Source organism: Ochotona princeps, chromosome 18 (assembly GCF_030435755.1).
Source record: "Ochotona princeps isolate mOchPri1 chromosome 18, mOchPri1.hap1, whole genome shotgun sequence".
Taxonomy (NCBI): domain Eukaryota; kingdom Metazoa; phylum Chordata; class Mammalia; order Lagomorpha; family Ochotonidae; genus Ochotona; species Ochotona princeps.
The window spans coordinates 10743291-10758344 of record NC_080849.1 but is presented as its reverse complement, the minus strand read 5'-3'; the positions used below and the strand labels follow the sequence as shown (position 1 = coordinate 10758344).

The following is a 15054-nucleotide window of genomic DNA, read 5'->3' as shown; positions in this document are numbered from 1 at the left end:
GGCCTGGGAAAGCAGCAAAGGATGGCAAAAGGGAAGTATAGTAGCTGGGATATGAACTGGCGTCTATATGGGACCCCAGCACATGCAAGGCAAGGACTTTCGCCACTACGGTATTATATTGGCCCTTTTTAGTCTATTTCTTAAGAACAGAGCATTTGTGTATTATACAAAAATAAAGCATAAAACACTCTTCATAAAATTCCCTTTGCTTCTGGAATCATTCAGTAGATTTTTCATACATGTTTCTTATTAGATAATAGTCTATTGATTAATCCTTACTACATAACTGCTTTATAAGAATTACAAATTTATCAAATTCTAGCAAAAGAAATAACTTGTTATTACTATTTTCCTGTAACAAAATTACTTCTTCCAATAAGAGAGACACAATGGATCATTTTAAGATAAGTGATGGGACATAAATATTGATTGATGTGGCTGCTTACCTAACGTTGTCCAGCTTAGAATTTGATTGGTGAAAGGCAGTCCTTGCTTCTTGAGTAAACTACGATGGGTGCTGTACACAACATACATGGAAAGCATTGTGCTCAGAATCTGAAAACATTAAACAGGTAAATGTAGAAACAACATACTTGAGAGACTTAGAGAGATGCTGGGGATAAATAGAAAGTGGCCAAAATGCTACTAAAATTGGACAGTCTCAGGTTGTCATGGCAAAGGCGAAGAGAATTCCTGAACTAAGCCAAGATCCTCCTGCACAAACATGAAATGGGGCATTTTATACTTTTCAGAGGGCTTTGGCATATACTACCGTATTTCTATTGTGAAGTACTTGACATTTCAGAAATCATGGAAACGAAGAGAGTGATAGATGTACATAGTGTAGTGTAAATGGCTGTGCATTTGACACCGTAATTGCAAGCATCAATTCATTCAATATACTTTTCTAACCTAATTAGTTACCTGGCTCTGGGAGTTCCAGGAGTACAGAAATTCTTCAGAGAACAGTTATGAACTAGTGAAGCTTCAAATTACATGTGTAATCTGGTGGCCTGTTTTTATAAATATACACACTAAATTTATTTTTTGCATGCTATTTTTATTATATCAGTCTTTGCATGACACTACAATCAAGCTGTAGACCATCAGTCTAACATATTTATTATCAGGCCCCTTAGAAAAATGTCTGATGGACCCGAACCTATTGAATGAACTATCATTTTAAGAAATTAACTATGACTATGAATAAAGAAGTTCTTTTGGAGATCAAATTATCAGCCTCATCACCAGCCAAATCCTAGACACACCTAATGTATTCTCATATTTTCAGTGAACAAAGGAACAAAAATGCTTTTAAGAAAGCTATGATATAATCCTAGAAATCTCTGTCTTAATTGCAAGACACATTCTAATTTCAGAGATGTTAAAACGCCAAAAAAATGTATGTTTCAGAATTAATCAAATATGGTAGGAAATACAGGAATTCATGCAAACTAAAAAGCTAATGCAAAACAGAATTTTGTAACTGAATTGCATAATACTCCAGGGTATTTCTAACAAAGCACATAAGAACTTTGGCATAATATTCTTTGCTTCTCTACAGTGAGATTCAGAAATAGCACTCCTGTCAAAGAATACATTATTAAAGGTGAATTCTGTCAAAGCGACGGTGGCTTTAGTGAAAAGCCAGTCAGCATAGCATTTAAATTGAAACACATGTTCCAAGGGCTGAGAGTCCTCCACAAAATAATTTTCCCCTTCTTACAAGTTCTCTGTTGATCTTCAAGAGTGAATTTCACTGTGGTGTCATCTTTTGAGAAGTGTATTTTTGTTTCAGTGTTCTTAGAAATACTATTACTCAGCTTTATTCTGGACAAATTTTTTAAAAACACTTATATATCTAATTTATTTCTAGTCAGTGTTATAGACATGGTTACTCATTCATGTATTCATGTAAAAGGAAACGATCCATTTCCAACCTTATCCTTATCATTTTGCAAAATATTATACAATCTAATTCTGACACTCCGATGAAATATCATCTCCACTTTACAGACTTTAAGCAAACAATCTGAAGTCGCGTGACTGAAAGTCTGATCTCTGTCCGTGCATGGCTAGGAGCACTGCTCTCACCGTCCTCTCCATGAACCAGGCTCTGCCAGGCTGAGGTCTGCCTCTTCTAGGAGGGCGTCTGAGGCGTAATTGGTGTTTCTTCACACAACACGCCCCAGGTTGCTGTCACATTGCCTTCTGCTGACCTCAAAGAGGAGGATACAGATTCCAGGCCAGAGGAAGGCCCTTTCCAGCTTCACTCTGTGGCCAGGGCCGCAAGCTCCTAAGTCGCCTGAACTACTGCTCTTCAGTTATCGCAGAGTCACTACTTATCAACCTTTCTGTCATTCCACATCTTTTTGCAAACACATTTTCTTGTATTACCTTAAACAGAAAACCTTCTCAGTTCAGAGATACTGAACCCCTTAAACAGCAAGGTCTCCTAAGGACTTAATTAAAAGCCATGATAAGGCATTTTCACACGTCTTTAGTGTAACAGTAGTGAAATATCTGTAACTGACCTGTAAGATATGCACCCATAGCTCTTCCTTTACAAAACTGTCTTTTCTCTTCACAAGCGATGGTATAGCAAACAGGGAGAGCAGCAGAACCAGCAAGCCTGCACCCATTCTGTTCCAAAACACAATTCACACTTTAGAATGCTCTTAAGGTATTCACTGAGCACACCATTTGGCAACGTAAGACATCTACGTTAATACAGAAGCCTCTCTGCCACTTTGTTTAATCAAGATGAAGTAACAAATGCATACAGAACTATGGCAAGAAATAATACAACTCTTACAATGAAGGCACTATAGGGATGGGGCTATTTGTACATTTTCCCCACATGTTTTTTAAAGTATCTATCCTATTTCTATAATTTGATTTTTTTTAGCAACTAACTGTTATTCTCAGCTTCATTTACAGAAAATACAAAAGACTGTTAAGAAACAAAATACACTATCAATATTTATAACATACATTTTGTGGTCATGAATACCTACCCCTACAAAAGGTAGCCACATCCATGCCATTTCTAGCCAGACACATGGCTCCTTTCTATCACTGACTCTAGTGCTTTTTCAGCTGTCCTGGCTAGAAAAGGGTAGAATGGTGGTTACAAGGATACTTTCCAGGTACACCAGGTATGGTTCGGTTGTCGGAGTGCAAGGCAATAGATACCAACTAAGTGTCATAAAATTCTACCCCACATTCCCTTGTAAGACTTGTTTTATTTGTTTGAAAGGCAGAGCTACAGGGAGGGTGGGGAGGGAGATAGAGATAGATCCTCTATCTGATGGCTCACTCCCCAGATGGCTCCCCAGGTTCCCCATGCAGGTGCAGAAGCATAAACTCTAGGGCCATCCTCTGCTGCTTTCCCATGCACATTAGCTGGGAACTGCACAGGAAGTAGAACTGCTGGGACTCAGACCAGCACTCCTATGGGATGGTGGCATTGTAGGTAAATTAACCCATAATGCCACAACACTGGCCCTGACACACCCTTTTTGGGTTCTATTTCTGACATCTTAAAACGTGAACATAGAACTGCAATTATGTTCGGGACAGAATCTAGAAGACAAATATATTAGGAATAAGGGAAAAGGAATTGATTTAGGAGAAACAAATCAAAAGGGCTAACCAACCAAAATGCCCAGAAAAATACTTTCTTTTAATTTTCTTCTTCTTACATGTGTTCAATAGCTGGGTTTGTAATCTTATAAAGTAAGATGCTCTGAGAGATCAAACAGTGGGTAGAAATTTCTCCACTTACTAGGAATCCAAATAGATAGTTTCCATGAGCTCTATGTGCAACTTAACAAAAACTAAAAATCATTGAGCAACTTAAACTACAAATGAAAGGAAACAACATAATTTTAAAACACAAATCTACTTTATCATATATTAGCATATTGATTTGTATGGGGACAATTTAACTAATTTCCTTTTAGCATAAGATAAATTCTGCTTAACTATGTCAAGACCACTTATGCAGGACTGATAAAAAAAGTGCTTATTGGTAAGCTCACTTCAGAACCATTCTAAACAAACAAACAAAAAAGACAATAGGTAAGGGCTAAGGTCCTCGCCTTGATCCCATATGGCCGCTGGTTCTAATCCCGGCAGCTCCACTTCCTCTCTGTCTCTCCTCCTCTCAGTATATCTGACTTTGTAATAAAAATAAAATAAATCTTTAAAAAAAAAAAAGACAATAGGTAAAAATATTTAAATTCAGAAGGTATACAGCCTTTCTACCCATGGAGACCTTCACATTCAAGTCAGGAATGCATGTCATGCTTTGAAGACTTTCAGTGTCGGACACTCAAAGGCACAGGCAGTGAGAACACAGTGGTTGTAGACTTCCTTGTTTTGGCCGCAGGACACTTTTTCACATGAAACTAAAACTTTTACCAAATTCCCAGCATATAAAAGATGGAAATCTTTCACATTATTATTCATGTTATTTTCATTTTCAGTCATTAATACAGGGCACGATTTCATTGCTAATCCTAATAAGCATCTCTAGGGAACGTTAATGACTGTCAGAACTTAGAGTAACATCATAAATCATGTTTTGGTACTAGTGTTTCAGGTTCTAGATTGTACATATGATTTTAAATTCATGACCAAGTTAGGTTCTAATTTCATTGTGTTGATTTAGGGGAAAAAATCATGCTGAAAATAAAATTAAAGGTTGTCCATACACTAGAGAGACGTCTGGTGTTCGACCCACAACAGGCATCAGTGGGAACATGGCCAGCAGCAAACAGAACAAAGTCCAACTCAGCGACGTGACCTGTAAACAATCACGGCACAGAAAGCTGTCTTCAGAGTTTAAATCATGCTGATTTCTCCAAACAAAAACGCAAACTCTCAGATCCATTTTTAACAGGAACAGAGTAGCAGGTTTAGTAGGTGTAATGATAGGAGTGAGCATTATTGCATTTAATTCTCAACAACCTCAGTAGTAGGTTTAACTGTTCGCAATATTTCACATGAGGAAACTCAGCTCAGAGAAGTTAGGTATGAAAATACCAGGATCCTAACGTAAATGAAGTAGCCAGGATTTAAACTGGAGGCTGACATGTCAAAGCCACTGCTTCATTCAGCTTTTGTTACATCGTTTACTGATGGTAACAAGAGTAAAACTGGTCTACGACAATGGTCAAATGGTTGAGTCCAGAAGTGGAATCAACGAAACTAATTTGTCATTATATTAAGACAGAAATGATCAATAATCATGTTAACTGGACATTTTTAAATTCTCATAGAGAATCAAAATAGAAACAAAGTATTTTTTAATAAAAAAACATTATAATTCTCTACCTAAAGAAAGAACATCAATTACAATTTAGAATAATCAATCATGAATATATACTTTTCTAAGTAAAAACTGAGTGGCTCAGGGAATTCTAAACCAAAGGAATCCAAGAAGTGTTTCAGAAAAGGAGAAATCGGTTTATCTAGACCATTTCAATGAGCACAAGACTAGCTCATTTTCATATGCAACTCTACATCAGTCATTGAAACCTTAGAAGTACTGTTTTTACAGGAACAACGTTTTTTTTTTTTTAATATAAGCACACAGCCTATACTTTAAAGACAAACAATTCCTCAAGTTAAACACATATCAAAACAAAGTAGTTACTAATCTGTCTCCCATCAAAGGGGGTACTCATACCTTCGCTTGAGACCATAGCCGAGTGAGGAATGGCCAGCCTGCAAATGCAATCAGCCCAGCCGTAAGCATATGACGGTAGAAGAAACTGAGAACCTGGCCAAATATTCCAAAGAAACGAAACATGAGGTCTTGTAACACTACTCACAGACAGAAGGGAAGAAATCTGAAAAGGGTGTAATCGGATAGATTACTTACTAACACTTCAATTCCCAGGATAAAGACTAACAGGTGCCTAAGCAGACGGCCCAGGGGAAGGCTCAACGATGATGCGGCTAGGTGCTGGAAAACTTGGAATCTGTTTCAAAAAGCATTTATAAAACCATCATTTATACTGTTCTGAATTTTTAAATTAGACCTTATAGAGAAAAATAAAAACTTTGTGAAAAGCTAAAAATCAAGATTCTTATTTTTGTAAACTGTCCATTTACAGATTTGTTAAAAATCAAAGGAAGTTCAGATCTGTTTTAAAGACTTCAAATTTTGAAAAATTTAGGATTTTAGGAAAAATGGATTTTCTGAGTTTGAGCATGGTAACATAGCTTTGCTTGTTTTTTATAATCATTTATGGCAATAAAGGAGTTTGATTCTAGTTTAATCATGCATATATACAAATATAGATATAAGATAAATTTTATGTGTACAATGAGCTCAAAAAATATACAAACTAAATTTTTTAAATTCACCTAGATAATCTTAAATTAAATTTCAACTAATTTAATGAAGTAAAGGTAAGTTTTCCTAAGCTTGCTAGGGAAAAATCTTAATGCACCTTTTAACTGAACTACATAACCTTTTCCAAACCCAATTTAAGACGTCACTAATTATAACTAAATGTGAACTCATAAACATTAAAGATGTATCACATACCTGAGAACATTTTATACTTCACTTGCAAAATTAGCATTTGTCATGTATTAAGCAGGTAATTATAAAAGGCCAATCATTTAGCTTATGATTTTTTTTCTGACTAAAAATAATGGCTGCAGAATGTTATTACAGCTATTAAGGTTCCACATGGGAAAGGCAAGCCAATACCAAACACAAGGAGTATTTTTATTTTTTATTCTCAACAGTGAATAAGCAAAGAACAAGAGATGATTTTCTAAGACTCTTCTCTGGAAAAAAAAATTGAAATGACATCCCATATAAAACATATGAACTAATCTCTGTATAATTGTATCACTACATTGGATTTATCACAGACCTTCACTTACACACGTCTACATTGTGAACAAGAGAGGCAAAAACGCAAGGAAAGAAGCAAATCTCTTTACAAATCACGATGATGTACTGAAATCTAAGACGACAGACATGATAAGTAGAAATATGTTACTCTAGTATAATTAGTACCAATTAAGCTACTTTTATTCCAAAATTTTTCTTTCTTTTCCTTTTTAGAGATTTATTTCTTTATATCAGAGTGAGAGTTACAGAAAGATAAGAGATCTTCTATCCACTGGTAAACTCCCAAGGTGGCTGCCCAGCCAGGGCCGGTCCAGGCTGCAACCAGGAAGAGCCAGAAGCTATCCAGGCTTCTCAAGTGGGTGCCAGAGGGCCATGTACTTGGGTCATCCTCCACTGCTATTCCAGGCCATTAGCATGGAGCTGGAGAGGAGATGGAACAGCTGGGACTCAAACCAGCACCCACATGGGATGTAGACATTAGAGATTTTACCTGCAGCACCACAATACTGACCTCCAGATCTTTTAAATAAAAGTTACAAAAGTAAGAGAATGAGATAACTGCAAAATCAGGGTAATAAAGTCAAAATGGAAGGTAAAGCAAAAAGGGAGACTTATGTGAAACAGTGATATAGTTATAAATGAAGTGAGAGGATCTTGATAGTCTAGGTATTAGAAATATCTTTGATAACTTATGTCACCGAAATTGAAGGCACTTAAAATGCAGATTTAATTGTTAAGGAAGTAAACAAGGCAGTAAGATGTGTTACTTACTCTCTTAGAACAGCATACCATATCGGTACTGGCAACAAGCAATACACGTAGTAAGTCCAGGGGCAGGCTTGAATCAGCAGAAACAAAGCTACGGAAATGCCAGCGGCCAGGAAACCATATGGCAGTAGACGGCTTGGTTTCTGAAAATTCAACAAAACACTGAAACACTGCTAACTCTGTGATTTCTAAATAGACATTTTATTTCTTTCTTTCAATGATTCCACAACTAAACTATTAATCAGAGCTAAAAAATGAACACCACGAAGTGCTGCAACTGGACAATTCTAAGTGGCTGGTCCTGTTTTTGTTTACAAATGACTTCTTTCCATTAGAACTCTGAAAATATTTCCTCTTAGAAACAAGTCTGTAAGTGTTGATTGAGATTTCTGTCTTGCTTACAAAAGCCTGTTTAATACATAATTAACTGCGGTATGTAAACTTTAGTTGTAACAATGAATCTATTTATTCAAGGGACAGGCTGCCCATGCTTCTCTCTCTATTGTGCAAAGATGGCAGGTTCACTTACTCCTGTCTTCCGCAGTCTCTTGGGACAGCCTCCATGGGTCAGACAGGCCCCTGGACGCACTGGGTCACATGTAGCAAATGCAAGGGCACGGAAGCCAACTCCAGAGGCGAGCAAAAGCACACACTAGAGGAAGGTGTGAACCCAAGAGTGAGAGCTAGAGGATATGAAGTGGGAATTAGGAAGGGGGCACAGAATAGTTACAAACTCCAGAAAAGGCAAACACAACCATCTCCCTTGCTTTGCTTGACAAAGCTTAAAAAAGAAAGCAAGAAAAAAGTGAAAACCAAGAGCTACCTTCTGATGGAGGGCTGAAAAGTTCCTCACCCCTCCCTTTTCATACTTCTCCCCTGCTGCCATAAAATACCACCAGAAAGGATGTAAGAAATAAACATAAATTAGGACACGTCATAAAGGGGAAGTGTAAAACAGAAGGTTGTATCTATGAGTTTGGAACTGGATACCAGAATTTAGATTTTGGTTCTGACACTTGCCCACTCTGTAAATTATAAGCAAAGAAAAAACCAAAATCAATCAAAACCAAAAAAATCTGATACTTAATTTACCCGTGCAGAAAATGGGAATAATTACATAATTCTCCATCAAAGTTGGTAACACTTCAATGAGACAGCGAGAAGAGAAAGTAACCTGCATCCCTCTATCCACAGCAGCACAATTCACAATTATCGGGGTCCCCCGGGGTCTCCCGTACCCGCGGAAGAAATCACCCGACACTCCAGGCTCTGTTTCAAGGGCCACTTTACTTCCAACCAGTCTTTCTTCGTCTTCGTCGTCTGTCCCGTCCGTCCGTCCGTCCTCTGTAGCTCCCTGTAGCTCTCTCTATTCCGCCTAAAACGGGCTGCTTACATATCCTTTTTTCCCGTGGGTCCACTGGGTGCTACCTGATTGGCCAGGCCCTGGAGAGGAGGCAAATTTGCCTCACCTGCTGGCAAGACAGGTGGCAGCTGCCACCACAGGGCTTTCTTCAGCAATTCGCTTCCCACACACAATACCAAAGACATGGGGACAATCCAGATGCCCACTGAGACAGGACGGATAAAGAAACTGTGGGGCCCGGTGGCGTGGCTTGGTGGCTAAGGTCCTCGCCTTGAAAGCCCTGGGATCCCATATGGGCGCCGGTTCTGGTCCCGGCAGCTCCACTTCCCATCCAGCTCCCTGCTTGTGGCCTGGGAAAGCAGTTGAGGACGGCCCAATGCATTGGGACCCTGCGCCCGCGTGGGAGACCCGGAAGAGGTTCCAGGTTCCCGGCTTCGGATCGGCACAGCACCAGCCCGTTGCGGCTCACTTGGGGAGTGAATCATCGGACGGAAGATCTTCCTCTCTGTCTCTCCTCCTCTCTGTATATCTGACTTTGTAATAAAATGAATAAATCTTTAAAAAAAAAAAAAAAAGAAACTGTGACACACCAACTCTGCTATTGAGGAGAATGGAATTCTAGCATCTGCCACAAAATGATCCCAACGAGATGCCATTATGCTCAATGAAAATACCAGTTCCCAAAGCAAAAACATGTTATCTCTACATAAGGCAACCTCTGTGCAAAACACAAAATAAAAAGATATACAAGACAACAACTACATACATATAGTGACAAGTGAATGACACAATGAGACTAGAGTGCTGGGAAACAAAGAAGCCCTGCAGTACACATTTCCTCTGCTGAATAAAAGAAGCACCCCAATGAGACTGTTAAAAATACCTGGACGACGAGAGACTGGATTCTCTACCATTCCCTAAACGTGCAGTGTCATGACATGTGAACTTCGCAGAATGTTGGAACTGTGACTGTAGCCGTAGGACTGTGCTACAGTAAAACGGGAAAACGGACAGCGTCGGGGAGGGGCAGGAAGGAAAGGGAGTGATGGGGAAAGCCCTGTACACACCAAACTGTATAATGGAAAGCAAAAAAAATAAAGTTTAAAAGAAGAAAAATAAGCTGCTCAGGATGCCAGCTTCCCATGTCAGACTGCCTCGATTAATCACCCAGCTTTAGAAATTAATGTCACCAAACAATTAAAATACAAGTATTGAGAGAAAAAAAATCACAAAACATAGATCCTTGATTAGAAAGCAAAAGGCATATGGACTGGCATGAACAAAGGGGAAGCCAAGAATGCAAAGCAAGTGAATAGCATGTAATTAAAGGGAGCTGTGGCAAACTACACTCCAATGAGACGAGCCACTGCACCGACTTGTGGGGACCCTAAGTTCGAAATGAGCTCTATACTCTGGGGAATATTTTCACGTACAAGTGGTACAACCTTTGGAGTCAGAACTAAATTTAATCCTGACGGCCATTCTATTTGCTTGTCAGTTTGACTAAGGCATTTAATTGACGCATGTGGCAATGGAGAATATTTACTGTAACTTCCTTTCTTACTTTCCTACATGGCTTCCATATACTAACAGCTCTTCAAAAGTCAATACCTCCTGCACTCCTCACTGGACATAAAGAAGTCTCTGTGAACATTCTTTTCCTTTACCCTCTTGGACTACTTCCTCCACCTTCCTCCACCTGCAGGGGAGTTGCACTGTAAACAGTGGGTAAAGGTGTTGCCTACAATAGCCAGCTGCTATAGTTTTGACAGAAGCCCCTGGTAATAGCCTGGGAAAAGCACGAAAGATGGCCCAAGTGCTTGGGCCCCTGCACTCCACCCGGGAGGTCCCGACGAAGCCTGCGGCTCAGCCCTGGTATCGCAACCGTCCGGGTGGTGAAGAATAAATGAAAGAGCTCATGCTCTCTGTCTCTCCAGCTCTTATAAATAAATACATAAATCTTAGAGAGACAGAGAGAGAAGCCAGATTTTCCCCTGCAGGGCCTCCCTGCACCCCAAGAGTAACTAATACGTTCCAATATAGCCACAGCTGCAATTGTCTTACTGCTAGCTGATGTGCACAGCCTTCTGCAATAATGCTGCTAATTCCTGCACGTTATTCTTCCTATGGAAGGATTTAGCTTGTATCAGTTATCTAGATGAAAAAACCAAACAAACAAAAAAATTATCTAGATGGTACACTTTCAACGAACAGGAGTCAGACTGATTTTCTAAACAAAACCAAAGGATTCAACATACTTTACATGAACTTCAACTGTAATGCTAAGTTTTATGTATTAATTTGACTCTAAACTTCAAACAGCTAACTATGTTTTGATTTGAAAACATCCTGAGATGTGATTCAAGTCCATGATTGATTGGGCTACGTTCTAGAGATAATCCTAGAAAATTCTGAGTGGACCTGAGTGTGTCAGGTGAAAGGCCTTAGGGGCAGAACTGACGCTTCTCTGCAGAACTTCTCACCCCTGGAGTACAGTGCCAGCTCCGGCCTGTGAGCTCCGGTCTGCCTTAAGTGATGGGCCGGCCCACCATGGACTTCAGATCCCCTAAGCCCATTCCTTTTTAAATTTCTTAATTAATAGTTCCTACTGGTTTGGTTGCTAGGTTTAACCCTTACTAATAGCCACCACTTCACTAAACAAAGTATAAATGCTACCATCTAACATTGAAGCCTTAGAGCATCTTGGCCTTAATCTGAATTGTCCATATTGTTGCTTATCAGAACTTTGAACAAATTCCCCAAAATCCACTCATATTTATGAATTTTGCCATTTAAAATACACATATTTTGGAGGAATGCATGTAACCTGAGATTTCTAAATTTCTCCATCCATGAGAATCATAATCACCAAGTTGGGAGGGATGCTGTATTTATTTACCTGAATAACACATGCAGCACAGTCCTAGAACAGTGAGACCAATGAAAAATACTCATGATGCCACTGTAATACTACATGATTCTCACTCTAATTCTGCTTATAGCATTCAATTTGCCTTAATCTCAACCTTTCTCAAAGGTCCACTAAGACTGTTTCCTATTATCCATGTAGTTAAAAGAAGTGCTCCTTGCTTAAAACATGACTATCTTTATCACTTCTCACACATTTGTCTATTCAGGTGTAGTGAGTTTGGCGGCCCGCCTGCTGGTAAGGCAGCTGTGTATACATACCCGCCTCGGAGGTAGAATCTGAATGCTCTTTCTCTGTGTAATCCCCACATCATCTAACATTTTTTTTTTAAAGATTTATTCATTTTATTACAAAGTCAGATATACAGAGAGGAGGAGAGACAGAGAGGAAGATCTTCTGTCCGATGTTTCACTCCCCAAGTGAGCCGCAACAGGCCGGTGCTGTGCCGATCCGATGCCGGGAACCTGGAACCTCTTCCGGGTCTCCCACACGGGTGCAGGGTCCCAATGCATTGGGCCGTCCTCAACTGCTTTCCCAGGCCACAAGCAGGGAGCTGGATGGGAAGTGGAGCTTCCAGGATTAGAACCAGCGCCCATATGGGATCCCGGGGCTTTCAAGGCAAGGACTTTAGCCGCTAGGCCACGCCGCCGGGCCCAAGTTCTTAGATTTCTAGAGTATTTGAAATTTTTCTGCCACCTTAGAGCCATAGCAATACTGGAAATAAGCATTGTAATCTTATTATAAAGGAGAAAACTGAAGCTGAAGGGCTAAGTTACTTGACAAAGGACATGATGTGTTTAGGTTGATAAGCCAAAAAATTTCACTACTGATGGTGCATTATTGATTAATCTGATAATGAACCCACATTTGAGAAGATATACAGTAAAATGTTAGATGATGGGCCCGGCGGCGTGGCCTAGTGGCTAAAGTCCTCGCCTTGAAAGCCCCGGGATCCCATATGGGCGCCGGTTCTAATCCCGGCAGCTCCACTTCCCATCCAGCTCCCTGCTTGTGGCCTGGGAAAGCAGTCGAGGACAGCCCAGAGCCTTGAGACCCTACACCTCCGTGGGAGACCTGGAAGAAGTTCTTGGTTCCCGGCTTCGGATCGGCGCAGCACCAGCCGTTGCGGCTTACTTGGGGAGTGAATCATCGGACGGGAGATCTTCCTCTCTGTCTCTCCTCCTCTCTGTATATCTGACTTTGTAATAAAATAAATAAATCTTTAAAAAAAACCCAAACAACTAACAAACTTACCTTTAAAAAAAAAGAAATCTAAGAACTTAATATATCCATTAACAAAAATCATTTCTGTGTCTTCCTACCATGTAGGAACTTATTCCTATTTTAGCCAACTATACATAATTTATGGAATTAAAATTGACTAGGAGATATTATTTAAGATGTATTAAAGTATTTAAAAATTAGAATAAGTGCTAAGGTTCTCCTTCCCACTATAGGAAGATAAAATAGGAAAAGTTATGACTGGAAAAGTTTGAAGATTATTACCATTTAAAGTACACTATGAGGATTTATTCCCTTGTGGAGGCATATGGATATTGTAATTAGAGACAATAAAGCTAAGAAAATGGAAGTGACATACTCTCTAAGGAAAATGATAGCTAGAAGAATACTTTAAAACAACAAAGTGCTTTTGTCAACTTTATTTTTAAAAGAAATTGTTCACTTACTAGGGGTTTGTCTATCCCTTCTTCCATTTTTATCTGTCTATCCGTATATCTATCTATATCTAACTAGCTATAGATAAGATAGATACAAATAGACATATCTGTTTTATCTATGTATCTGTTGTTTATTTAGGAGGTACAGAGATCTCCCATGCACTGGTTCACTCCACACCTACCCACAACAGCTGGGACTGAGCCTGAGCTCCAGTCGGGAACTGGGAACTCAAACTAGTTCTCCCATGTGGGCAGCGGGGCCCAGAGTATACTTGACAAGTCACCTGCTGCCTCTCAGGGTTGACACTAGAAAAAAGCTGGAATGGAAAGCCACTAGAACTCAAGCACCCCAGTATAGGATGAGGGTTTTCCAACTGCTGTCTGAACCACTAGGCCAAACATTCCAAGTTCTAACGTAATGAAGACAAACATGCTGTGATATTTCCTCAGCAATGTAAAGTATCTTTAAATAGGTTTTTAGAATCTTTTACACTGCAAGTACAGTAAACCGGGGATGCATTCCTAAATAAGGGTAGACAAAAGATGGTGGAAAACTGTAATTTGAAAAATTATAAAAAGCTAACATAGGGTAGGAATAATTCCAGGTTGTACATACATTAATTAAAAAGAAATACTTTTGTGATTTAATCACTTTCTATTGCCTAAGCTTTGAATTGCACACATAGTTAAAAATGCTGGTTTCAAGTCATTTTCTGATCACCTAACTAGATATATGTGGAATACTTACAACATGCTAATTAGTCATAAAAGCAAATAAAAAACTGACATCGTTAACACCGTAGCAGAATTTAAATCATCACCTATCTTTATAACCATCTTAAGGTACTGGGCCTTTATATTAACTTATGACTTACACATTGTACGAAGAGATTATAATTATACTTGATTACATTTGTTTCCTTAATCCCAGTGACCATCACAGTAACACCAGGGCCTTCAGCATATTTTCTGAACTTACCTTAACTTTTAAACCTCGTGTAAGGTTGGATTGAGACTTGATGATCAACAAAGAGACATACAATATCCACCCAATAAAACCAGCGACAACATTGATGCCCAAAAACAATCTATCATAGGTGTGATAATAAGACAACCCTTCCAAAGCAAGGTGAATCAGCTCCTTGCAAAGGGACACCTGTGGGGACAAAAAATGCATTCAATCAACACGGAAAGAATAGGGAAATCTAAATTGCAAAGAAAATTGAGGTTCCTAACAGTCAAATTGGTATATTTAAAATTAAACTGATTAACTGCAGATGAAGGATTAAAAAAGGTTTTAACTTAGAAGCTTCTTATAAAGTATGAGAAAAGTTTCAGAACAAAATTAAAATTGTAGTTTCATAAGAAATGGCATTTTAGGGCCTCGTGCAATGGCTCAGTGGCTAAATCCTCATCTTGCATGAGCCACCAGCAC

At 39.1% G+C, this 15054-nt stretch overlaps 1 protein-coding gene across 1 annotated transcript in view; it reads right to left on the bottom strand.

The window, feature by feature from the left end:
• The window catches only part of PIGN (phosphatidylinositol glycan anchor biosynthesis class N), a 97425-nt gene that overhangs the window by 42002 nt on the left and 40369 nt on the right, over window positions 1-15054 (bottom strand). Inside the window, exons 14-20 of the mRNA XM_004579455.2 lie at window positions 14599-14775; window positions 7652-7791; window positions 5891-5990; window positions 5696-5788; window positions 4719-4810; window positions 2535-2643; window positions 447-555 (exon numbers count right to left, since the gene is read on the bottom strand). Of these exons, the coding sequence (XP_004579512.2) occupies window positions 447-555; window positions 2535-2643; window positions 4719-4810; window positions 5696-5788; window positions 5891-5990; window positions 7652-7791; window positions 14599-14775 (820 nt within the window). The remainder of the gene's footprint in view (window positions 1-446; window positions 556-2534; window positions 2644-4718; window positions 4811-5695; window positions 5789-5890; window positions 5991-7651; window positions 7792-14598; window positions 14776-15054) is intronic.